At 46.1% G+C, this 25,740-nt stretch overlaps 1 protein-coding gene across 1 annotated transcript; it reads right to left on the reverse strand.

The window, feature by feature from the left end:
* Positions 1 to 12,465: 12,465 nt before the first annotated feature.
* On the reverse strand, positions 12,466 to 25,508 carry BATF3 (basic leucine zipper ATF-like transcription factor 3). Its single transcript, XM_028724694.2, has 3 exons — positions 25,139 to 25,508; positions 20,294 to 20,398; positions 12,466 to 13,255 (listed from the first exon to the last, which is right to left on the reverse strand). The coding sequence occupies exons 1-3, from the start codon at positions 25,202 to 25,204 to the stop codon at positions 13,070 to 13,072; spliced, it is 357 nt and encodes a 118-aa protein (XP_028580527.2). The 5' UTR covers positions 25,205 to 25,508; the 3' UTR covers positions 12,466 to 13,069.
* Positions 25,509 to 25,740: the final 232 nt, after the last annotated feature.

The raw sequence follows: 25,740 nt of genomic DNA on the forward strand, positions 1-25,740 counted from the left end.
CGCCACCCGTGTCCCTTAAACTGCTCTAACCCACTTTGCTGGTATGTGACTGAATCACTCCTGCAAAATACTTGATCACCATTACGTTCGAATGGCGCATCTATCATATTAAATATTCGTATTGATTTTTATTTTCTATTTTGGCTGTGTTTATTTCTTTTGCTTAATTTTACTGCATTGCAATTTGAATTCTGTGGAATGCTTATGTGAGAGTGAGCACAATGCTGAGGCTGAATCATCATGCTAGGTTAAAAAAAAAATGAAGTTGGAGAACTCCCATAGATATGTAATAAAAAAATCTCATGAGAAGACTCAAAACAGGTCAAGTTAGATCTTCATTGGATACAATTCTGTAGGCAGAGCATTCCACCTTTCGAGTGAGGTGGGACTTTGTGGGGCAAGGCAAACGTGTGAATTTTATATTTTCACAGGCCCAGTAACCACAGTGTGAAAACTTGAAATCCAAGTGTGAGTGTTAAGGGTATCTTTATTGTGGACATTTCTAGTAAATAGAAAGCGAAAGGATGTTAAACTCTAGAGTCACGTTACCCTTGGAAATTACTGGACACCATTTCCCAAAGAGTTGATACGCCAACTTGAAAGTTGCAAGACTAAAGTGAGACCACTTTGGTTTTTACATTAGAAAGAACACCACAAATGGTAAAGCTTTGTGCCGCTCACCGACAAAAAGTGAACTGGACGTACGAGAAGGACAAAATGAAGAAAATATTTTGCTCTATTTCATGGGTATTTTATATCTCCCCATAAACTGGGGTGCGGAGGGGCAATAGGGAAAAGGTTGTAGGCTTTGGTGGAATTTAGTGGAAGAATTTGAAAGAAAACTTCATGAAGATGCATCATAGATGGTATATGTCACCAGATAGGTTGGCAAAAATGAAAAAAATAAATAAATTGGGTGATAACAAGTGCTGGAGGTGTAATAGAATGATTGGAACCTTACACCATATGTGGTGGTCCTGTCCGGAAATTAAGAATTATTGGAATATGATACATGAGGAAATTAAAAAAGCTAATAAAAACATCACATAATAAAAGAGCAGAATCATATTTATTAGGAATTTTGAACGGAGACATCCCGAATGACAAAATTAATATTTTCTTATACGTGACAACAGCAGCGAGAATGTTGATAGCCAATAATTGGGAAGGAAATTATTTTCCAACCAAAGAAGAATGGTTGAATAAAATATGCGAATACTTGGAATTATCAAAGTTGACTGATTTGATAAAACAAAAACCAAAAAATATAATCCAGAAACAATGGAAATGTTTAAATGAGTATTTATGTAGACAAGGATTAAATGTAAGGTATTGGTTGTGTTTATAATAGATTTATGAGAGATTGAGAAAACTTATTGTTTAGAATATTTGTGTGAGATTGTATGGGAAAAATACAGAATAACAGACATAATCTTGCTTAAAATGCATATAGGAAGTGCAGTGTAAGCGATGGAAGTCAATCAATGAAATTTTATTATTATTTTCATATTAAGATATTTGTAGAATAAACTTGGGAGAAATTCTTCCAACTTTTCTTCTTTCCCCCCTCTTTATTATTTTTCTTCTTTTTTTCTTTTGTTCCTTTTTTAATGTATATGTGCTTATTTGAAATATATTTGTATGTATGTATGTATGTATTTAGGGACGCGGGTGGCGCTGTGGGTAAAAGCCTCAGCGCCTAGGGCTTGCCGATCGAAAGGTCGGCGGTTCGAATCCCTGTGGCGGGGTGCGCTCCCGCTGCTCGGTCCCAGCGCCTGCCAACCTAGCAGTTCGAAAGCACCCCCGGGTGCAAGTAGATAAATAGGGACCGCTTACTGGCGGGAAGGTAAACGGCGTTTCCGTGTGCTGCACTGGCTTGCCAGATGCAGCTTTGTCACGCTGGCCACGTGACCCGGAAGTGTCTTCGGACAGCGCTGGCCCCCGGCCTCTTAAGTGAGATGGGCGCACAACCCTAGAGTCTGTCAAGACTGGCCCGTACGGGCAGGGGTACCTTTACCTTTTTATGTATGTATTTGCAATATTTTGTAACAATTATGTTAAATAAACAATAAAATTATTAATTAAAAAAATAGAGGAAGGATTTGAAATGCTTCCAAAACTCTTCAGCTTCCTTTCCATCCATTTGCTATGATATTCAGGAAAGCACGTCACACAACATACAAAACTATGGCAAATTATTGTCCCCTCCAGATGTTGCTGAACTCTAGCTCCCATCAGTTCCTGCCAGTTTGGCCAATAGTCAGGGATGATGGGAGTTGTAGTCCACCATATCTGAAGAGCACCAGGTTGTGGAAAGCTGGATGGTGGAAATCAGTGTTACAAGAACATGTTGGAGGCTACTGGTAGTCTGGTGTGGCTTTTGAAAAGGAGCAGACAATTAACGGAGGCTTAGTCCCATGGACTGCAAGAAGATCAAACCTCTCCATTCTTAAGGAAATCAGCCCTGAGTGCTCACTGGAAGGACAGATCGTGAAGCTGAGGCTCCAGTACTTTGGCCACCTCATGAGAAGAGAAGACTCCCTGGAAAAGACCCTGATGTTGGGAAAGATTGAGGGCACAAGGAGAAGGGGATGACAGAGGACGAGATGGTTGGATAGTGTTCTCAAAGCTACCAGTATGATTTTGACCAAACTGCGGGAGGCAGTGGAAGACAGGAGTGCCTGGCATGCTCTGGTCCATGGGGTCACGAAGAGTCGGACCCAACTAAACGACTAAACAACAACAACAAATTACTAGGGACACATAGAGCCTCCAAGTTTGGGGGCAGTATATATTTGAGGCACAGCTGACGAGGGCAAAGAGCAGGGGAGGGAAATTGCCTTTATGTTCTGCTTGTGTACTTCCCAGAAATGTATGGCTGGAATCAGTCCTTTATCTATTTACCTATCCTTTTGGATTCAATATTGTGTACTTCTAAGGCAGTCCCATTCCAATACTGCAGATCAGTGTTTCCCAAAGTTGGGTCTCCAGCTGTTTTTTAGACTACAACTCCCATCATCCCTAACTTGCAAGATCCAGTGGTCAAGGATGATGGGAGTTGTAGTCCAAAAACAGCTGGAGACCAAAATTTGGGGAACACTGCTGTAGATGAACTTTGGACTGATCTAGCAAGGCATAGGGCATGAGAAATTGTCTTGTACCAAGTCAGATCACTGCTCTATTTAGCTCTGTACAGCTTACACACTGACTGGCAGTGACTTTTCATATAGAAGACTTTTCCAGCTCTACCAGTGAATGCTGGATACAGAACCTGCCACCCTCTGCATGGAAAAAAAAAAGTCATATCATACTCAGCTATGGCTTATCCTGTTAGCATTTGGAGTTAAATACATGGTGGAGACAGGCAGTCCTTTGTAAACTGCTTAGAGTGTCTTTTTACTGTTGGAAGTGGCATACAAATTTGTTAAATAAATAAAGAAAACCACAATTTGTCAGAGTTCTGTGGACAGTTTCTCCTAAATCCCAGGCATTAAAAGAAAAAGTTGCGCATCATCTTAATTTCCCTCAAGACCGTAACAGCTTCGTAAATCTTCTTTCCTACTTCTTCCTGTGAGAGAAATGACGCCTCAAGACTGATGGGAAGAAGAGAGGAGGGTAGTTTTTGGTGTGTTTTTTTTTTTAAGTTTCAAAGTACTAGTGCTTTCTGCACTAGTTTTCCTTTGGTACTTCAATCTACTCTAGGCTGATTCACCAGCGGAAACCCCAGACACGGTATGCCACAGCGGTTGCCTGAAGAGACCAGAAGTCTTGTGGTTTTTAAAAGAAGAGAGTTCCATGCAGAAATCAATTCCTCACTAGATGGTGATACACTGCTCACAGGCTTTGGCTTGTGCACACATTACTGGCTTGAAACACATCTGGCTTCTTCTTTTTCTCTGTTCAGATCAATGCTGGTTTGGGGGGGAATGCATCAAAACACAGTACAGTGGTGCCCTGCAAGACGAATGCCTCGCAAGACGAAAAACCCGCTAGACGAAAGGGTTTTCCGTTTTTGAGTTGCTTCGCAAGACGAATTTCCCTATGGGCTTGCTTTGCAAGACGAAAACGTCTTGCGAGTCTTGCGATTTTTTTCCGCTCCCCCCCCTTTTTCTAAGCCGCTAAGCCGCTAATAGCCTTTTAGCCGCTAAGCCGCTAAGCCTTTAATAGCCACTAAGCCGCTAAACCGCTAATAGCGCTAAGCCGCTAAGCCGCTAATAGGGTTGCTTCGCAAGACGAAAAAACCGCTAGACGAAGAGACTCACGGAACGGATTATTTTCGTCTTGCGAGGCACCACTGTAGTTCCTCAGAAATTACAGGATATATATGGACTGTGGGAGAGTGCACTAGATGCAAAGACGTGTGTGTACACAGCCTTGTTTATTTACGTGACCATTACTCCAACAGGCCAGAAGTGTAATATGAGGGGCTGGGGGGGGCATCGCCCCACGGCACATGTTTTTTTTGGGGGGGGGGAAGGGCAGGGCTTCATGAACTGTTGCGTCCTTCTAGGCCGCCCCCTGCCTGAGAAGGATGCAGCAGCTCAGGTGCTCTGCAAGTTGAGCGCCGTTTCTGCAAGTCTCCCAAGTGACAATGGGCTCGCAGGGTGCCGTGAACGCGCCCCTCAAAGCCAGCTGTCCAGTGGGCGGGGCTTGCTCCCAGATCAGTGGGGTAAGGATTGATGCCTTAGACAAACTCAATAATAGTCCTTTTGAAGCTTTTACATGAAAAATTCACTCCCTACCACTGACCTATGACCCTTCGCCAACGTGATGAAATGTTGTTGTTGTTATTTAGTCGTTTAGTCGTGTCCAACTCTTCGTGACCCCATGGACCAGAGCACGCCAGGCACTTAACCAATTAAAACTACTCATTTCAGTGGGTTTAATCTGAATATGACTTTGTCATCTACAACATTTATTGCCTTCATAACTGTTGCGAGCAGTCTTTAAAGCTTCTGGGGGGGGAAAGGTTGAATAAAAATGTTTTGCATAAGTTGTTGGCATCCAATCTGTCTCAGGAGACAATGGAAGAGTGTGCCTTCAGGTTAAAGCAGGCTTCCTCAACCTTGGCCCTCCAGATGTTTTTGGCCTACAACTCCCATGATCCCTAGCTAGTAGGACCACTGGTCAGGGATGATGGGAACTGTAGTCTCAAAACATCTGGAAGGCCAAAGCTGAGGAAGCCTGGGTTAAAGACAAACTGCTGGAGAGTTACAGTGCCTGCTGTGGCTGTAGAGACTGATACAGGAGAGACATGTTTTGTTACAGCTGGGGCAGATGAAGGCATCCTGTTTTGCTGCTACAGGCACACCATGGCATTTCTACTCTCTGCACTCCTTCCAGCGGCCATTCCTCCTCTGTTCTCTGCTGTGGATACATGACCTGTCTGCTTCCAGGCACTGCAATTGTCTGCAAGGGATTCCCACACAGTGGGAATGTTAATGTTACCAGTCTTCTCATCATATTCACAGACATCTTTGTAACGCAGAGTTGGTTGCTCAAGGGCCTAGTGCCTGAAGCCCACTCTCTGCCATCTTCCATTCTGTGGACATGACCAAGCCAGCATAGACGTCATTGAGACAGAAGTGTGAACATGCTGGGAATGTGGGCTTCGGAGAGCACATCTCTGTTTGAGACTCTGTCTGCCATGTGATGCCCAAGATCTTCTTGATGCAACGCATGTGGAAGGCATTGAGATGTCGCTCTTGGCCACTATAAGTTGGTCACGACTCACTTCTGTAAAGTTTCATGCTCAACACACAGGCCTAGTAGACCTTCATATTCCTCATTACATAAGTAAATACATTTTAAAAGGTGATGATTTGGGGATCATCTAGTGCTGTCGATACTTTTATACTTCTAATTTTTTTGTTTTTGTTTTTTAGAAAAAGACTATGAATACCATGATGCAGTGCTACACAAGGCAAGCTCTATGTGTCTGAGAACCGCTGCTTATGGAGGTCTGAGGCTTTAAAAACCCATGCTGCTGTGTGACTGACCATGATTGGACCTGTTAAGAGCACAGCAGCGGCTGAGACCTAGATTACATCCACCTATTCAGAAGAAAATTAATTTGAAAAGAAGTGCATGTTGATTATGTACGGGCAGAAATTTGCCTTTTGGGGTCTGAAACGACAGGAATGATTCTTGCAGGTTTCGCATGTAAGTAATCCAGGATGTGGAGAATAATGACTATGAGATGTGTCAGAGTTAGGGCATCAGCATGCATTTTGGACCACAGTAGGCACAGTCCGTGATGCACAGGAGAGTCAACTTTTTTTTTTTTTAAGTGCTTCCTCCACTAGTATTTTCCATTGTGCAAACCCATGAGATGTTCACTTTAGGAGGCAGGCAAACATGCAGGAAGTAGTGTTAGATATTCCCGAAATTGTTTCTTACAAAGAAGCACCTTTTTTTTTTTTTTTTTTTGCACAGTCTTGCTGTCCAGGAGAAGAATCTTTTAAAAGATATAAGGTGTGAGATTCTTCTGTAGTAAAGCCATGAAACTCTTTTCTTGAGGTGGAGAGCTCCTTCATTTCTGCACAAGGGATTGCAATTGCAATGACTCTAAAAAATTCTCCACAGGTTTCAGTGAACAAGAAGGAAAGAAGGGGAACTTGGGGAAGTTGTAGATGAGACGTACTTTAGACTCATATCCTGGGAGCATGCCAATTCCCTTTGGGGGTGGGGGAATGTGGGTATCTGAAGGGCACCCCTAGACAATGAGGACCAATTGGCAGGCTGTAGGGGGCATATGTTTTGAACCGTGTGTTAAAACATATACGATGGAGAACCTCAGGCCCGGGGGCCAAATGCAGCCCTCCAAGTTTCTCTGCCTGGCCCTTGGGACTCTCCCCAGGGCACACAGCTTACCACCTTATGCTCCTTGAGTGTTTATGCCTGGCTGCAATGTATCCCTGAACTCTGATCATTCTTCTTGCTCTCCTGCAAGGATACAGGGGTCTGTGTGAGTGCATGAGGACACTAGCCTACTTTCCAGTTAAAATCTACACCCATTGCTGCGCCCACTTTTGCTTCTGGTCCTGACCAGCATTGGCAGGTGGCGCCTGGGAGGCTACCCAGAAGGGAATGAAGCCCTCAGCCTAAAAAAAAGGTTCCCCGTCCTGGTTCACATCCTGTTGATGGTGCCATATCTAGTTCATCGCACAAGAGGAAATCACAGGAAGGGCTGTGTGTCTTGGCCTTCTATTCTAACCAGGCAGCTGAAGTGGGAACACACAACCGCTCCCTACTCAAGTGAAGTGAGGTGACTTCGGTTTACTTTGCTTGCTTGCCATTCTGGCTTTGAGGGAGTGTTCACATCATACAACCTCTCCCTTGGACATTGAGATATACGAGGTACATGTTAAGGACAGCAGAGCTAAATTTGCTTACTGCAGTATGTGGATGTGGCCACAAAACTGGGTGGCTTTAAGCAGTGCTATTGAGGGAATGAACACCTCCCTCTTGGAATGGTAATGGTGCCCACCTGAGAGGTGCCAGAACCGAGTTCCTGTGAGTTCCTCCTGAAAAAGCCCTGGCTTTAAGAGGGGATAAGATAAATTCATGGAGGATACAGACCATCAATGGCTACTAGTCATGGTGACTATATCACTGAATACCAGCTCCTGAGAGCAGTAGCTGGAAAGGGTGACTCTACCTGTGAGCATCTGGTTAGTTACTGTGGGAACATAGGAGACCTGCTGGATATTGTTATATTTGGGGGGGGGGATCCTCCCCTAAACCCTAGAAATTATTAAATGTCAGGGTTTTGATTATTTGGATTATTGAGGGGAAGACTGGAGGTCAGTGGAAAATAACAGGCTAAGCTTTCTTTCCAAGCCAGGGACTCAGCTGGAATAGAGGCATTAACATGAGAAAAGCCAAAGTTACAGGGAACCAGGCAGAGGGCCTTCTCGGTAGTGGCGCCTTCCCTGTGGAACGCCCTCCCACCAGATGTCAAAGAGAACAACAACTACCAGACTTTTAGAAGATATCTGAAGGCAGCCCTGTTTAGGGAAGCTTTTAATGTTTGATGTATTATAGTATTTTAATATTTTTTTGGAAGCCGCTCAGAGTGGCTGAGGAAGCCCAGCCAGATGGACGGGGTATTAATAATAATAATAATAATAATAATAATAATAATAATAATTATTATTATTATATAAAAGGGTCCAGTGACTCCTCTGAGAGCCTGGGCCTGGGCAGAGAGCGGTTGCCATGGTGATGAAGTGAGGTGTGGGTTCAAAGTGGGGGGGGGAGTCTTTAGCAAGGTGTGCTGGGAAGAAGAAGCGGACAATCTCTGTTTTCCAGGTGGAAGGGAAAGATGGAAAAATACATTGTAATAATGCAATATTTGAAGTACCATCTCTTGAAAATCATGCTTTACTTACTATTACTCACATTTGGACCCCATCCTTCCTCCAAGGAACAGTGGCAGGTGCATCTAAAAGGACTACCCCACATTTCCCTCACAACAACCCTGTGAAGTAGGTTATGCTGGCTGACAGCAGTGATCTTGGATTTGAATCTGGGTCCCACCACTTGTCAACACATGGGATCTGAATGTTCATGAGAGCCTTGGGCTTAGAGCAGAAGGACAAGACAGATGCATTTATGGTTTCCCTGAAACCGGTCAACAGAAAATGACAAGGCATGTTTACCCTCACAACTGTCTTCTCCTCTCCTTTAAAAGCTACAAAAGCAAGAGATTCTGAAATGGTCTAGCTCAAAGATGAGGGATCTGTAACCCTCCAAATGTCGCTGGACACTACCTGTGGCTTATAGCTTGTGATTTAAAAGCTGTTCAACCTGCCCTGGGACCTTAGGGTGAAGGGTGGGTAATCAATTGCAATATTAACCGTCCCAGCCACTGTGGCCAATTGTCAGGGCTGATGGGAGTTGTGGTCCAGCAATACCTGGGGAGGGGCACAGGTTCCCCATACTTGTTATAATACCAGAGGACCAGTACTGCCTTGGCCCCAAGCCCAGGAAGTTGTTATCATTATTCTTAGCTGAAAGCCGACACCCTGCATTTCGTGATTTGTACTATATGCTTATATAGGCCCCGTTCCAATGATGTAACAGCTCCCAAACAATTGAGCACCCTTCAGAGACTGAGTGTCCCTCAGGCCTCCCTTCCTCTTCTTTCTCACTTGACTTCCCCCAGAAGTGCTGCGGGGACACAGCTTTTTGTTTGTTTATTTTATTTATTAAATTTATATTCCTCCCTTCCTAGGGTAGCAAATAACAAATGATAAAACAATTTAACAAAAAAATATTTAAAACATATCCAGTACAAGTGCATACCAGGGAAGATCTCTACTTAAATGGCTTGCTGGAAGAGGGAGAGTTTCCAGTAGACACCGCCAAGGAAACAGAGATGGCGCCTGTCTAATATTCAAGGCGACGGAATTCCAAAGGGCTGGTGCCACCACAACTAAAGGCCCAATTCCTATATTGTAAGGTATGAACAAGGACGCGGGTGGCGCTGTGGGTTAAAGCCTCAACGCCTAGGACTTGCCGATCAAAAGGTCGGCGGTTTGAATCCCCGCGGCAGGGTGCGCTCCCGTCGTTCGGTCCCAGCGCCTGCCAACCTAGCAGTTCGAAAGCACCTTCAGGTGCAAGTAGATAAATAGGGACCGCTTACCAGCGGGAAGGTAAACGGCGTTCCGTGTGCTGCGCTGGCTCGCCAGATGCAGCTTGTCACGCTGGCCACGTGACCCGGAAGTGTCTGCGGACAGCGCTGGCTCCCGGCCTATAGAGTGAGATGAGCGCACAACCCTAGAGTCTGGCAAGACTGGCCCGTATGGGCAGGGGTACCTTTACCTTTACCTTTAAGGTATGAACCTCCTTATCAGATGGCATCTGTCGGAGGCCTCACTGGCAGAGCACAGCAATTGGGTAGGTATATAAGGGGTGAGACAATGTTTTGCGCTTAGGTCTGGTGCCTACTCAGCTGAATGAGCATCAGGGTCCCCAAAAACACAAGGCTTGGCTCAAAAGTATCTCATAGGGTGGACTGGAGCCGCTATGCTACTTTTGTAGCAGGTGAGTTGTTGTTGCTTACTGGGAGAGAGAGTGGTGAGGTGGCAGAGAGGCTGGTGCAGTGCAAACACGCAAGCAGGAACACTGGGTTGGCTCTGCTGGTGCATTTGCTCCCCACTAACCCCCCCCCCCGTCTGTCTTCCTTCCAATAAGCAACAGTAAAGATGTCAAAGAATTCTGACAAAAATGAGAAAGGAATAGTTTGCCTCTCCTTCTGTGGTCAGGAACAGAAATCCATTCATGTTGTTGTTGTTGCTGCTGCTGCCAATCCACAAACGATATGTAATTAATGACATGGGACCCTCCGCCCTCCACATTGTTTTGACGTTTTCTTTGCATTGAAATGAATGTAAGTTCAGAGTTTCATAAGCTGTGCAAGTCATGCTAAATGGCAGGTGGAGAGGTGAATAATGTCGCATTTCATGGAAACGGAACTGCAGAAGAACAGAACCAGCACCGATTGCGACAAATACATGTTAGAACGGAAATCACCGCCATTCTACAACCCCAAGGAATGGTGGTCCACATGCCAGGAAGCTAAAATAGCAGATCCACCCCACCCAGCAAGCTGTTTCTGGATTGACTTGTCATATTTTGAAGTGAAGTAACACAATCATAGTACCATAGAGTTGTAGGGTTGGAAGGGACACAAAGGTCTAAAGAGGCGGGGGTGGGGGAGGGGATATGTGCTTCAGTCCACAATCTAATATTACCTAAGTGCCCCCCCAAATCCCCCTTCCCTTTTCAGCAGTAACAGCAATGCAGGAGGGTGAGTCGAGAAAGTAACTGTCAGAGTTGAAAACCAGCAGCATTCTTAAAATGCTCTCTCTTAGTTCATCCAGTCAGGACATGCCATTCGCAGAAGTACAGAATGGCTATTTAAGTATCCTCACTTCAGAACCAAAAGTGTACTTTAGAAAAGGGGGTTAAAAGTATCCTGTTGCATAAGTGATGAGAAACCAAAAGGTCCTCTTTGAAAAAGTCATGAACTTCCCTTTTTGGAGAATCCCAGATCCTCATTGCTGTAAGCGTTGAAAAATGTGGCTATGTGGTAAACGCATATTTCCCTGGCTCAAGGACTTGAAAATGGAAGCAAAACCATATAAATCAGAACTTTGTTTTCAGATGTCCTTGAGTTTCCTTTAGTCATCTCGCAGAAGTTCTGCCTCCCTCCATGCACTGTGAACGAATATGGCCTTTCTACTATTTTAACCCACAGCTATGTAAGGCACCAAAGAGAGGAGGCATGTGGGGAAGATGCCTCCCTCCTGATGTTGTGACTCCAGCTTTCATCTGCCTGACCAATGGTCAGGGATGATGCAAGATGGATTCTCAAAAGTTCTGGAGATGTTTCCCATCTCTGTTTTAGAGTGTAAGCTCCAATGAACACTGAGCTTGAACGTTCATTAGATCACAGGGTCAGCTTTTCCTGCTCTGAAAACAGCAGAGAAATCCCAGAGGAAGCGGTATGGCTCCATGGTAGGACATCTGCTTTGATTGCAGAAGGTCCCAGGTTGAATCTGCAGCATCTCCAGGTAGGGCTGGCTGTGTCTGAAACGCTGGAGCGCCCATGCGGGTCAGTGCAGAGGATGGTGAGCTAGATGGCTCAGTGGTCCATCTCAGTACAAGACAGCTTCGCATGTTCCCAGTCCTATGAACATGGGCAGAAAATGGTGAAACTGTGTTCCTGAAACGAAACTCAGCAAGGATTTGTGGTTTTCATGAGTGGTGATGCACATTCACCCTCCACAAAGGAAGGGGAAACAGATATTTTCATGCAGGTCTCGGAGTCATTCAGCAAACATGCCGAAAATGTGATTAGCTTTAAACTTTGGCTCTGATCCATAATAAAGCAGGAAATTCGCCATCCAGATAAATGATTTTTCCCCCTTATGGGGTGGGGGTGGCATGGAAGGGGCTCATGAAGATGAAGAACAGTGCAAATAAAAGGGGGGCGTCAATATGTTCTCTGTAGAATGGGGTTCAAAAGAAGGAGGAAATAAAAGGGTATCAATGCTGGAGGCACAGTTCAACAACGTAGCCAAACTATAGGCTCATTATTTGGTACTTTCTAAAGGAATGAAAGAACATACATGCCATACATTTAAAGCATGTGGCTTTCCCCGGAGCATCCTAGGAGCCATAGTTAGCCCCTCATGGAGCTACAGTAAACTAGAGTTCCTAGGAATCTTTGGAGGAGCTCATGTGCTTTAAATTCATGGTGTGCTTCACAGTCAAGAAAGCCCAGGGTACTGCTCAAGAGAGGGGAATCTTCCTCTCTTCTTCCCTCTGCCATCCTCTGCATGCTTTCCTCAGGCCTCTCCTGAAAGCTGGGAACCTCCGCTGCCCCCACCGCCTCCAAAAAGAAGGAGAAAAAAGGCCTAGGATGTGGGCTACCCAATCACCAGGGAAGATGGCTGCATTTGTATCACTGAATTTATGTATGACTACAACAAGCCCAAAAAGTATACATGCAATGTTTGGATTTTCACAGAACTTGACAGAGAGTAGAAGAGGAGAAGCCCAAGGCACAGAGGGAACAAAGAATCTGGTAGGTAGGCAAGAGATGCAGAAGTGGCAATCCTTGGCTCCAGGATGTGCCCACTATCCCTTTTGGTTTCAAGCTCCAGAACAGGCTCTTCCCCTTTCCTCATCATCGCCAGCACATTTCTTAGCAACAATGAGGACAAGAAAGTTGTGTCTTTAAAAATAAATGTGATGACGTTATTTGCATTCAAGGCCACATTTCAGATTCCTTGCTGGACAAACAGCACACAGTGGAATCACGCACACACACACACACAGACCACTTTGTCCAAAGATTTTCCCACAAGGCTGCAGCCCATCCATGTTTTCCATCCTCAAGACAGTATCCTGATTATTTACTAGACTTTCGCGGTGGGAAACCAGTCGCAAGTTGCAAGAGTGCTTGTCACGTCCATGAAGCATGGTGGAAAAGAAAGAGTCTCTCAAAAACTCTCTCATATCAGTAGAACTTGCAGATCCTCTGAAGGTGGCCTCCTCATCTTGGCAAGGGGCCACTGAGGACATCGTGTCTCGGAATCAAGCCAAAGTTTAAAGAGCAGTGTAACAGAGGGCAGACTTTTTCGTGGTTCCTCAAGACTTCGCTCAAGTGTTTCATTTCGTCGGTCAGCTTTCCAATTTCTTTTTTCAGGGAGATATTCTCTTGCTCAAGGCACTCGTATTCCTGAAACGGATTATCACATGAGTTAAGCATGCAACCCAGCCAGCCACTGCCAGGCACATTTCCCCCACTTCGCTATTTCCTCATTGCAAAGTAAATAAAAACAGGGCAAGGGGAAGAAATCAGATAAAAGCAAACTTGGTATCACTATCAGCTATCAGCTTTGTTAGTTTAAGAACATTTTTAAAGTCTGCTGGATCAGGTCAATGGCCAATCTAGTCCAGCATCCTATTCCCAGTGGCCAATTACATGCCTATGAGAAGCATGTAAGCAGCATCTGAACACAACAGCACTTTTCCCTCCTATGGTTTCCAACAACTTGCAGTCAGAAGCATACTGGTAAGTAGCCACTGACAGTAATTTATGGGGTAAGGCAAGTTTGATATGTAAATGACTGCACCTTGAGGCAACAGAGTAAGCTTCACGACATCTGGGTCCAGACCTCAGATTCTGGCTGCACACATATTATGACATTTTATGCAGCAACCAATGGAGAATGAGTTCTTGCTTTCCCTACAAAGTCCACACATAACCTAGTGCATATTTTTGGCCCTACAAAAAGTGCTTCTTGAGAAACCTGTTCTGAAAATAAAGCCCATTTTGGAACGATTGCTATGTACAGTGGTACCTCGGGTTACATACGCTTCAGGTTACAGACTCCACTAACCCAGAAATTGTACCTCGGGTTAAGAACTTTGCTTCAGGATGAGAACACAAATCGCGCAGCAGCAGTGGGAGGCCCCATTAGCTCAAGTGGTACCTCAGGTTAAGGACAGTTTTAGGTTAAGAACAGACCTCCGGAACAAATTAAGTTCTTAACCCGATGTACCACTGTACCTATTTAAAAACAGATGTAGACGATAATGACAATAAATGAGTGGGTGGGCAGTCACAATGACCATTTCCTTCTTCGTTCCCCTGGGATACGGTATATGTAAACAGGAAAAGTTGTGGAAATGGCAGGATTTAGAATCAATCTTGACAGAAGCCACCATGTTGAGGATGAGCATGAATAATTCCCGACTGAGAAAAACTACATTTTTTTGTGCTATGAACAAGATTAGTGTGTACGCAGCCCTCAATTACTGCGGCCTTCACCAATGCAAATCTACTGTTTGCATATCAGAGGCGTTGGCCCTTTGTGGTAGCTCAGAGGGGATAGACACATTCATGGCAGGCAGACCTATCCCCAAACTATTAGCCATGACAGAGAAATGACGATACAGTGGGAATCTACCACCCAAGCAAGAGAAGACGCATGAAGGCACTGATTTGCATTAAAATGTACATGTGCTAATTTATACATGTAGATGAGCCTGCACAATCTGCGGCCCAGATGCCGCTAACTGTTGACGTGCAACTTCAAGGTCCTTCCTGCTCTCCCTTCTTCTCTTGAAACTGGACTAGGACCAGGCAGCAGCCCTTTAAGACAGAGGACACCTTCAAACGGAGGCCTGTCCTCTGCAAGCAAGAAACACAGCCCCCCTAAATCTGTCCATATTACAATAGTCTTGTGAAAATAGCTGTGAACACACTGTATTTCCAGTGCCGGGTTTTTAATTCACATCCACACATGAGAGCCATCAAAACACATATGGATCCTGTCCTCTCTTATTTTTATTTTTATAGATTTTCTTGGTTTACAAAAGTACACGCCTTGCCTCTTTTTTCAAGTTGTACAGTCTTTTCTACAGATCAGTTGCATTTGTTATGAGACATTAGTGTTGAGTTCCTGTCCCCTCTTATAAAATAATACTGCTTGATGCACTGTTTCTCAAATTAGCCGCACACCAATTAAGATGTTTCTACTTCACCTCTAGACAAGGTATGAACACCTCTGCATGGGGAGAAGACATTCCTCCCCCCCCCAGTCAATGACCCCGGTACATTCACAAATAGAAACGAATCTGACACTGATGAAGCTGTGCTGATGTGAACAGCCAGGGGAAGAGCTGTGAAACAAACACAGACGCACAACGCAAAATACAACTTCGTTGTGCACTAAGTAATGGGAACACCCCCCCAAATCAAACCACTGGCTCATCTAGTTCAGTGTTCCCTACACTGGTGGACAGCAGCACTCCAGGTGTTCAGAACATGCCCTACAGTACCTAGTGATAGCTGGGACCTTCTGTATGCAAAAGCAGATGTTCTCTCACTGAGCTATGACCCTTCCCTTTCAGCTGCTGGCGGGGGAAAGGCAACAATTGCTGTCCTCCCATGTTCTGAAAACCTAGCAGTTACTTGCATCTGCTGCCATCAGAAACTGACGCACACAAACATGTCTATTATGAGGAGAGGAACCAACTGGAAATAAAGAAACACTCGTAACACAACCAAATATCCATATCTTGTGATCTGTCAGTTTTTGTGTTGTTGTTTTTTAAAAGAACAGGTGAAAATCAGGAGGCAGGAAAGTTTATTAAGCCCCCTGGTGAGCTCTGCACATATCACTCTCCTCTTTCAAATCCTTCCACAAAACCCACATCATTTGCAAACCCTTTCCTGGATCATCACAGCTTCCATTTTTAAAATGAAACAATCTTAATAATCTGCACTTCCTGTAGTCTCCCATCCTCTCTGCTCCTTTATCAAACATTATCTGCTTTCTTTATCGGTGTGATTGTCAAATGAAACATAGACGCAAAGCTGCTTTTAAAATTATTATTTTTTAAGTGCAGGTGGGGAAAAGAGAGGTGGCTTAGGCACCAATGCAAAATGTACAGCAGGTTGCTGGTTCCCCCCCTGATTTGAATGTGGCTAGGAGAAATTATAGCAATACACCTTAAAAAAGAAAAGTAGATAGAAGCAGTTGCCCGGAACAGCTGCTATGGTCACTAAGTTCATTACCTGCTTGAAGCGTGCCACGTACCACACATGGAGGGGATGAATAATTTGCTCTCTTCTATGGAAATGTCACATTAATCTCTCTGCTTCTCCCCCCTAATTTCCTAAAATGCATTCAGGACTGCTCATAAGAAAGCTTTGAAGCACCAAATGATAAAACTCACAGTAGTTGTTATGACCTCATTGTGCACAGTCTTGGCCAACACCCTTCTTATTCCAGTTTTGAGCCTCTCTTCTAAAGAAAATCAGCTTTACAGTAATTAGTTACAGGAGTGAAAGGGAAAGGAGAGTTAAAAGGAATGCAGAAATGTATTCCAGGGGAATGCGAGACTAAAGAAACTACTACTTTAAAGTTGCAACATGGTCCTAGCCAGGGGCTCTCAAACGACAGACCATTCAGGTAGTCTGCAGGAAGTTTGTAGAACAATGAAGAATATATGTTCTTGGCCTGACATTTGATTGATTGATTTTTTCTGATAAAGGAGATTGGGACCGCTTTGATCAGGGACAGCTTATTGACTAGTCTCTGTGATTTTCATAATATAGTGGTACCTCGGGTTACAGACACTTCAGGTTACAGAGGCTTCAGGTTACAGACTCCACCAACCCAGAAACAGTACCTCAGGTTAAGAACTTTGCTTCAGGATAAGAACAGAAATCGCACAGCAGCAGTGAGGCAGCCCCCATTAGCTAAAGTGGTGCTTCAGGTTAAGAACAGTTTCAGGTTAAGAACAGACCTCCAGCACAAATTAAGTTCTTAACCCGAGGTACCACTGTACAGTACTGATGCAGCCTTAAACTGATGATGACCGCAGTACCTCAAGGACCACCTCTTCCCATATAAACCATCCCAGACTCTGCGTTCATCATCTGAGGCCCTTTTCTGCGTGCCTCCTCCACGTGAAGTCCAAAGGGTAGCATCTAGGGCTGGGCAATATCAGCTTTTCAACATCGCGGTATATCACCAGTCAAACATCGTGGTCTGGCGATATACTGTGATGTTGAAAAAACAAGCTGCATTGGCCTCAGCCTGCGAGGCGCCGGGAGAATTTGTCGCAGCTCTCACTGCGGAAGCTGAGGCGGTTTCACCCCAGTGCCTAGCAGGCTGGGACAACGCAGCTTGTTTGTCTGGCTCAGCTGGGGTGTGGGAGGGCTCCCCAATCGCAGAACAGCCATCCCTGGTCCTCCCCTCCAACTTGCGCAGGAGCCAGCGCTGGGCTGGGGGATCCTTCAACTGCTCGGCTGAGGGGAGTGGCAACCACACACTCTTCAGCCAAGCAATTTAAAGATGCAGAGAGAGGCGCAAGCTGCATTGGCGCCTCACCGATGCAGCTGTTTTCTTCCTCTGCGCAGTATGAGGGCAGAGTGGGATGGCGGTTTCACTCAGTGATATATCGCTGGTGAAACCGCCACTGCTCCTGAGTCCCTCTGCTAGTAACGCTCACCGGAGGAAGTCACAGCAGAGGGACTCAGGAGCGGTGGCGGTTTCACCAGCGATATATCACTGAGTGAAGCGGACATTGCAGTCTGCTCCACATACCGGTCCTGGGCGATATATTGATATATCACCCAGGCCTAGTGGCAACACAAGACTGGGCCTTTTCTGCAGTGGCTCCCCGTCTGTGGAATGCTCTCCCCAGAGAGGTTCACTTGGCACCTTCATTATATATTTTTAGGCCCCAGGCAAAAACATTCCTCTTCAACCAGGCCATTGGCTGATTTATATCCTACAGCCTTTTAAATGTTGTCTGTGAGAAGGGGGGTGGTTATTGTTTTGCTGCTTTGTTTAATTATTTACATGTTTCTATCCTGTATTTTATTCTGTGAACTGCTCTGAGATCTTATGATAAAGTGTGGGATTATTATTATTATTATTATTATTCCCCTTTATGTTACTAGATAAAGGGATATTTTCATACCAAAGCAATAATTTTGACAACAATACCAACACTGAAGGAGAAATGTTATTAAAATCTGAAATCTATGTTTTGATTTGTAGAATAACAAAGGATTTACTAAATGGTCTCCTGAGGGGCCACTCTCACGCCAGTTAGTGGCCTGCAAAAAAAAATTTATGTTGGAGAACTGCCATGACTCTGGTAAAAAATAGTTTCCACACAAGCTACACCTGTTGAAAGCTCCTTTTCTGTACACCAGTTAAAGTGTAGGAGCCCTGTCTTCTTCTGCTATACTTGTTACATAGAAGACACATAGAAAAGAGCAAAGGAAAAGCCTTTGGCAATTGGGGCTTTATAGCCCTGAAAGACAAGCAACAGCAAGAAGGGCTGTGGCACAGACTTCTAATATCATGAACATTGCAGAGAGAGTGAATAGTGAAAAACCCACCGATTCTGACTCAAAACATGACATGCTCCAGGATCTTCTGAACCTGGCAGGGTGTGTAAGATGCAGGCCAGTCAAAACTGTACTTCATGTGGTTTGTAATTATTATGCAGAATTCACTGCCCCAGGCTGCATTGAGAACCATGAGGTTAAGCATCCTTGAAAATGTGTTTGCAGAGGAAAGAACCACCTAGGAGCCTCAAGGGTGAAGCATGGAACAGCTGTGATCAGAGGCAGTCTACCACTGATCACCAATGCCCTCTTCAAACAACTGGGGTTGTTCAGCTCCACTGCACCTTGCCTTCTCAGCATCCTGCTAGCCTCCCTGTCAGAAACAGAATGCAGAAATAGATGGGCCTGAGGTTTTCTGACACACCAAAGCTGAGCTCCTTCAGGAAAACTGGCAACGGCTAAATGCTACCTCCAAGATGAGAGGCAGCTTGCCTCTGAATGCCAGCTGCTGGGGAACAAAAATGGAAGAGGGTTTCTGCACTCATGCCCTGCATCTGGGTTTCCCATAGGCACCTGGTTGGCCACTCTGGGATAACATATGACAGACATTGCACATCACATCATGGACTGCCTGGTCACAGGATTGACTGACTGACTCCAGCTGCAGAAGCTGAAGCTGCTGAAGAGACCAGAGACCATCTTGGCTGTGAGTCGTGGAAGACCTGCTCCCTGCCTTGCAGGCCTTTTCCCACCTGGCTGGGATGCTGGGGCCCTGACTGACTCCAGCTACAAAAGCTGAGGCTGCTGAACAGACTCTTGGGCTAGGGTATTGTTTTGTTGCGGGGAGAAGAGTGAGAGGTTGTTGCTGCTACTGATATTAATTTTTGTATCTTTACTCTTCAATCTTGTTGTGATTTAATGTGGAAGTTGTTCAGTTTAGTTCTGTACTTTTAATGTGTTTCATTTACAGTATTGTTTATGACCATTTTGATTATATTTGCAATTATGTAATGGTTTGAACACTAGAAATATGGCATACAAATAAAATGATGTATTTATGTATGATCATTTATAATAATTTAAAAACGTCATCCACTCCAGTCACGCAAGGCAGTGTTTGCCACATCACCAAACTGCTAACAGGGTAGTGAATGAACAGATGCAAAATGGCAGAAGGAGACCATTAATTCCACAGGCGTTTGCATGTGAACATCATAGAATCATAGAACTGGAAGGAACCTTGTAGGTCATCCAATCTGTTGCTCAAAGCAGGATCTATAGTGCAGGATGCAATTGCTGCCTCCCTGACAGATGGTTGTCTACAACCTCTGCTACACTACCACCAGCAAAGGAGAACCCAACCCCTCCCAAGGCCAGCTGTTCCACTGTCAAACAACCCGTAACCATTTGGATGTCTCACCTAAATGTTGAAGCCAAAATCCGCTTCCCTGCAATTTCCACCCATCAGTTCTAGTGCCACCCTTGCAAGTAACAGAGAACACATCGGCTCTCTCTTCAGATTGACAGCCCTTCAGATACTGCAAGGCAAGTGATTCCCCTGCCTGTTCCTTCTCCATACAACACCTCCCCCCAGCTGCTTCTCTTCCAGACTCATGTTTGCTGCATCCAAGGAAAAAGCAGCAGCGTGGGGTGGGAGGACTGTAGTACCAGTAGGCAGAGAAAGGGTTAAGTACCCCCTCCCACCAGCTGCTTTTCCGCTACAAAACACACACTCCCCTTTGCTACTTTACAGCTGCTCAACAACAAGCCAAGTTCCCCAGCCCTGACAAATGCTGCCATTTTGTTCAGCCCTTAAACAAGTATGAAGAGGGCCTTCATTTGCACTCGGGAGTGATATTACTGCTCTTCCCTCCCTCAGGGATCCACAGCAATGTTCACCTCGTGGAGTTTATCTGCTTTCTGTGTTTGTTTCTTTCTGCTCCTCTGGGCCGCAACTCTGTTCTTCTCTCTCCGTCGTACTTTCCTTTCATCGTCTTCATGACCCTGGCCAACAAAATCAGATGTCTTAGTTAGGGTTCACCTACAAAGGAGTTTAATGTGGATTTGAAGCTCCTTGTGTCTCCATTCCCCACCCCCACCCTGCAGCGTCCACATCATTCATCCAACCAACCAACCAACCAACCAACCAACCAACCGGCAGCCAGTTAATTTGCCCCCCCCCCTGAGTTAATTAAGATTTTTCCAATCCATGGCTAATCCAGTTTGTAGAAGTATCCAGTATAAAATCACATGCACTGACTGTGGATGCAATGAAGCACATTGTGTAGGTGTGTGGGTTTGTGTGTAGTGAAGTTTTGCAGTGTGGTGCTGGAGGAGACTCTTGAGAGTCCCATGGACTGCAAGAAGATCAAACCTCTCCATTCTTAGGGAAATCAGCCCTGAGTGCTCCCTGGAAGGACAGATCGTGAAGCTGAGGCTCCAATACTTTGGCCACCTCATGAGAAGAGAAGACTCCCTGGAAAAGACACTGATGTTGGGAAAGATGGAGGGCACAAGGAGAAGGGGACGACAGAGGACGAGAATGCTGGACAGTGTTCTCGAAGCTACCAGCATGAGTTTGACCAAACTGCAGGAGGCAGTGGAAGACAGGAGTGCCTGGTGTGCTCTGGTCCATGGGGTCACGAAGAGTCGGACACGACTAAACGACAACAACATGCAATCTATTGTTGCACCCTCTGCTGTCATTTGCTCCTTGCCTGAGCACAGCCTAGCCATTCTGTTTCCATCAGCCAAAAGGAAAGGATGTATCATGCCTATTTCGACCAACTGTGACTGAAGGTAGAGAAATCATATTATTATTATTTTTAAACTGCTCTTCTGCAAAACAGCAGTATTAAGAATAAAATTAAAACTGCGCTTCAGTTGCCGACACATTTCCAAACATGCCTACTTCCAACTTCTGAATGCTGGGGGTATGTTTGCCGAACATAACTAAACCTTTATATTTCTTAAATTTTAATACAGAGGCTTGTGTAAGAGGAGTCTTGTGCAAAACCTACACACACACACACACACACACACACACACACACACACACACTCAACTACAACATGTAAACATTAATTGGGAGTGGAGGGAGATGGGAATGTGGACACAAAAAGGTGAAGGACTAACCTAAGAACACGAAAAGAAGGAAGAATCACCGGAGCATTGGGGGCTAGATGGACTAGAACCTTGTTTATTTCTTAATTCAAATCCCTTTCCCAATTCACAACTCTTCATTTTGACCATTGTGAAATACGCCACTAACCTTTGTTCTTGCACACTTCCTGGTGTGTGCGCTATTTTTTAAATTTTTTTAAAAGGTGCACTGGTAAAGAAACACCTGCTGTTTGCAAAAATGGGAATGGAGGGTAGATTGGCTGCTGCTGTAGCATCTGCAGCTTAACATAAGAGGAGCCAGTGGCCCATTGAGTCCAGCATCCTGTTCTCACAGTGGCCAACCAGAGAGCTGTTGGAAACCCACAAGTGCAACCCGAGCACAAGAGCACTCTCCCCTCTGGTGGTTTCCAGCAGCTGGTATTCAGATGCATGGCATGGCCCCTTCGCTCTGCTTAATGGGCCCTGGAAGGCTTTGGTGTGCTTAAAAAATGTAAAGGGACCCCTGACTGTTAGGTCCAGTCACGGACAACTCTCGGGTTGTGGTGCTCATCTCGCTTTACTGGCCGAGGGAGCTGGCACACAGCTTCTGGGTCATGTGGCCAGCATGACTAAGCCGCTTCTGGCGAAGCAGAGCAGCGCACGGTAACGCTGTTCACCTTCCTGCCAGAGCGGTACCTATTTATCTACTTGCACGACGTGCTTTCGAACTGCTAGGTTGGCAGGAGCAGGGACCGAGCAATGGGAGCTCACCCCGTCATGGGGATTCGAACCGCCGACCTTCTGATCGGCAAGCCCTAGCTTAATGGGTCCTGAAGGCTTTGGTGTGCTTGGGTCGCAGCAAAATCACTGAAGCGGACCTGGGTCTTCTCTCTGCTTTTCCCTTAGGGGTATGATCTGCTCGCTGAGGCTTCCCACTGTCTTCTGTGATGGTAAGCACTTTGCATGTGCGCGGGAGTTCCCCCACTGAGAATGCATCGAATTTCCAATCTAACTCACTCCTTCTCCCCCCATTGCCCCCCACCCCCACTCCTTCTCCTTCTCTTTGAAAAGCAATTTTTAAAAAACACACAAGACAGTGCAGCTGACGGTACCCACTGCCTTCCGGCAAGACATGACCAACGAGTCGCTTATGACCACTGGTGGGTTTTGATTTAGAGAATTATGCAGTGGGTACTGCAACAAAATTTTGCAGTATGAAGTGCAATTTTGTTCTGGGTTCCAGTCACTCCCCATGCCATCCCCCTACCCCAAGATCCACTCCTAATAGATGGAAATCCATGCCCACCGAGAATAGGGTTGCCATATTTCAAAAAGCGAAAATCTAGACAGAAAAGTTCTTTTAGTTTTTTTAATTGCAAAATTGCAGGGAAATTGGATGTTTTCGAGCTACCGTATTTCTGAGGGAAATCTACAAAAACGACACTCCTGTCATGGGCTGCCATACGTCCGGATTTTCCCGGACATTTTTGACGATTTCCGCACAGACACTGCTTGTGGCCGTATGCCAACCCTAACTGAGGATGCTCCACTCCAATGTGGTTTTCTACTCCCTGCTTTGGGAAGGGCGAAATGGACATGCTTGTGCCCGATCCTAGTTATATCAGATTGTTTAATTTCCCCATTGATGTCTATGGGTAATTCTCGCCTCCTTCCCTGGAGACTTTTAAAAATCAGCATTTCAGGGTGAACAAGGATGTGGCCTATCTATATAAAGAGATTGTCCTTTCTGCCCTTCCCTGTTCCTTTCTCTTTCCATCCACTCTGATTCATTCCCTCCTTCCACCTAACAGTCAGTTTCTTTCTTCTCACTCTCTCAGTCACTGATCTGTTAGTTATTGTTACGCAATTTAAATTCAGGCCCATCTAAGCTTAGCATCCTCTTCTCACAGTGGCCAACCAGATGCCTGTGCGAAGAGCCCTCCCCCCCCCTCTGGTGGTTTCCATCAACTGGCATTGAGAAGCTCTGCTGCCTCCAAGCTGTGGAGGCAGAGCAGGGCAATCATGGCTTGTAGCCACAGAAGGATAGGGCTGTTGTTCAATGGGGAAATTCAAGCTGCGTGCCTTTGCTCTGTTAGTGTCAAATGGACAAACAGAGCAGCTTGTTCTAAGTTTGTTCTGAAATGTATAGTCCCATAGGAGATCCCTGGCAGGCACAGTCCACCAGGGTTCCTTTCAGTGGTGCCAAGTGGGGTGGGGTGGGTGGGGTCCCAGTCGCATAAAGATTGAGAATATCCAAGTTGGCAACCTGTAACTTATAAGTCATAGACCTTAGAATCATAGAATTGCAGAGTTGGAATGGTCGTGAGCGTCATCTGCCATGCAGGAAACTTTCACCCAGAATTATTTCTGTGCACACCTGTTCCTCAAACCTTACCTGCTTCACAGATTTCTTCTAAAACATACCCCATGAGATTTTGTTTATTTATTAAATTCGTAAACTGCCCTTTGCCTGAAGATCTCAGGGCAGTTCACAGCCGAAAAATACAAGATTAAAAACACAAAATATGTAATAAAAACAAGGAAAAGACAAAACCCCATAGCCTTTCCTGGTAAGTAAACCGTTCCACACACACCTCTGTCATTTTGGCTGCCCTGCTCCTCCACCCCCATATATTTTTTATTTGATCTGATTTTGGTTTTTGAGACTGCACAGCAGCACCAAACCTCTGCAGCCCTGCTCGGTGGTTTTATTTCTGATCCCTCAGAAGCATGGGGAAGATTTACTATGAAACTAAATGAAGCTCAAGCTTTAGGGTCTTGAATTCCAGAGGAGCCCCAGAAGTGACTTCAGTCCACTTTGCTTAAAATTTTTGCGTCTAGTAGCACAAATCAAATAGATATTTTTTTTGCTGCATACATTTCAACGACGTTTGAGAGTAAGTAGCACAGTAAGCTGGCTGTTCGGCTGTGGCTAATATAACCCCTTCCCTTTTTTGGAAAAAAACAGACCCTAGAGAGGAAACTAAGCTAAGGGTCTGGAAACTAAGTCTTATGAGGAGCTGGGTATGTTTAGCCTGGAAAAGAGGAGACTGAGAGGAGATATGATAGCCACCTCCAAATATCTTAACGGTTGTCACATGGAAGAGGGAACATGCTCGCTTTCTCTGGAGGGTGGGACTCGAGGCAATGGCTTAAAGTTACCAGAAAGGCCATTCCGACTAAACATTCGGAAAAACTTTCTGACAGTCAGAGCTGTTTGTCAGTGGAACAGACACCCACGAGAGGTGATGGACTCTCCTTCCTTGGAGGTTTTGAAGCAGAGGTTAGATGACCATCCTGTCATGGGTGCTTTCAGCTGAGATTCCTGCACTAGATGATCCTCGAGGTCTTTCCCAACTCTTAAGATTCTGATGATTCTATGAATTTTGGATACCCAAAAAACGCAAATTGTGGTGATCTGCCGTGGAGCAACCCCATGGAAGAAGAAGAGATCCGTGGTTGGACCTCGTTGCTGGTTGTGAAGGGGCCCCCATAGCAGCTCAAGCTTCAAGCCCCCCCACCCCATGTAGGTCCGCCACTGCTGGGAAGGAGCGCGCAAGGGCGACTCGGCGCAACCCTTTTCTCCCCCCCGCGTCCCCTTTCCAGCCCACTTCCTGGCCTCGGTCCCTCTCCCTGGCTTACCTGCTGCGTCCCCTCCGAAGAGGAGCTCCTTCGCAAAGTGCTCGCCGCCGGCGCGCCCTGAGACATCCCGCCGAGGCGGCGCTGGCGCTCCTCCTTGTGCGCGCAGCCGGCAGGAGGCGGCGGCCAAAGCGCATCGGGGGAGCCCCGGAGAGGTGGAGCGTCGTCGTCGCCGCGCTGCGCCGGACGAATGCCTGCCTGCCTGCCTGGCTTGCTTTGCCTCTCAGCCTAGGCGGAAAGCCCAGCCAGGGACATCCCGGCAGCTGCCGGCAACCGCGAGGCGCGCGTGGTTCCCCGGCCGCTCGCCGCCTTGCTGGGGCAGAACCCGGCCGGGAAGAGAGCAGAGGCAGGCAGGCAGGCTCCCGCTCCCGCGCTCGCCTGACTGGGGCGCCCGGGCTGCTGCGGCGGCGGCGGCGCCTTCCGAGGCGGGCTTCGTGGAAATCACGTGGCGCCCCGGATGAAACTTCGGAGGGAACTGGCTGCGCGACCACAGGCCGGGGGGCGGCGAGGGAGCCGCCCGAGGGGGAAGCGAGGCCACGGGGGCTTTTCCCTCGCCCTTTCCCCACCGCCGCGTCTCGGCCAGAGCAGCGGCCCCAGCCAGAACC

This window comes from Podarcis muralis, chromosome 3 (genome assembly GCF_964188315.1).
Source record: "Podarcis muralis chromosome 3, rPodMur119.hap1.1, whole genome shotgun sequence".
Classification (NCBI taxonomy): Eukaryota; Metazoa; Chordata; class Lepidosauria; order Squamata; family Lacertidae; genus Podarcis; species Podarcis muralis.

Coding starts and splice junctions, on each gene's coding strand:
- BATF3 (XM_028724694.2), bottom strand. CDS start 25,204: ATGTCTCAGGGCGCGCCGGCGGCGAGCACTTTGCGAAGGAGCTCCTCT. Junction 20,399..25,138: donor CTTCGGAGGGGACGCAGCAG/GTAAGCCAGGGA, acceptor TTTGTTGGCCAG/GGTCATGAAGACGATGAAAG. Junction 13,256..20,293: donor AAGCAGATAAACTCCACGAG/GTGAACATTGCT, acceptor AATCCGTTTCAG/GAATACGAGTGCCTTGAGCA.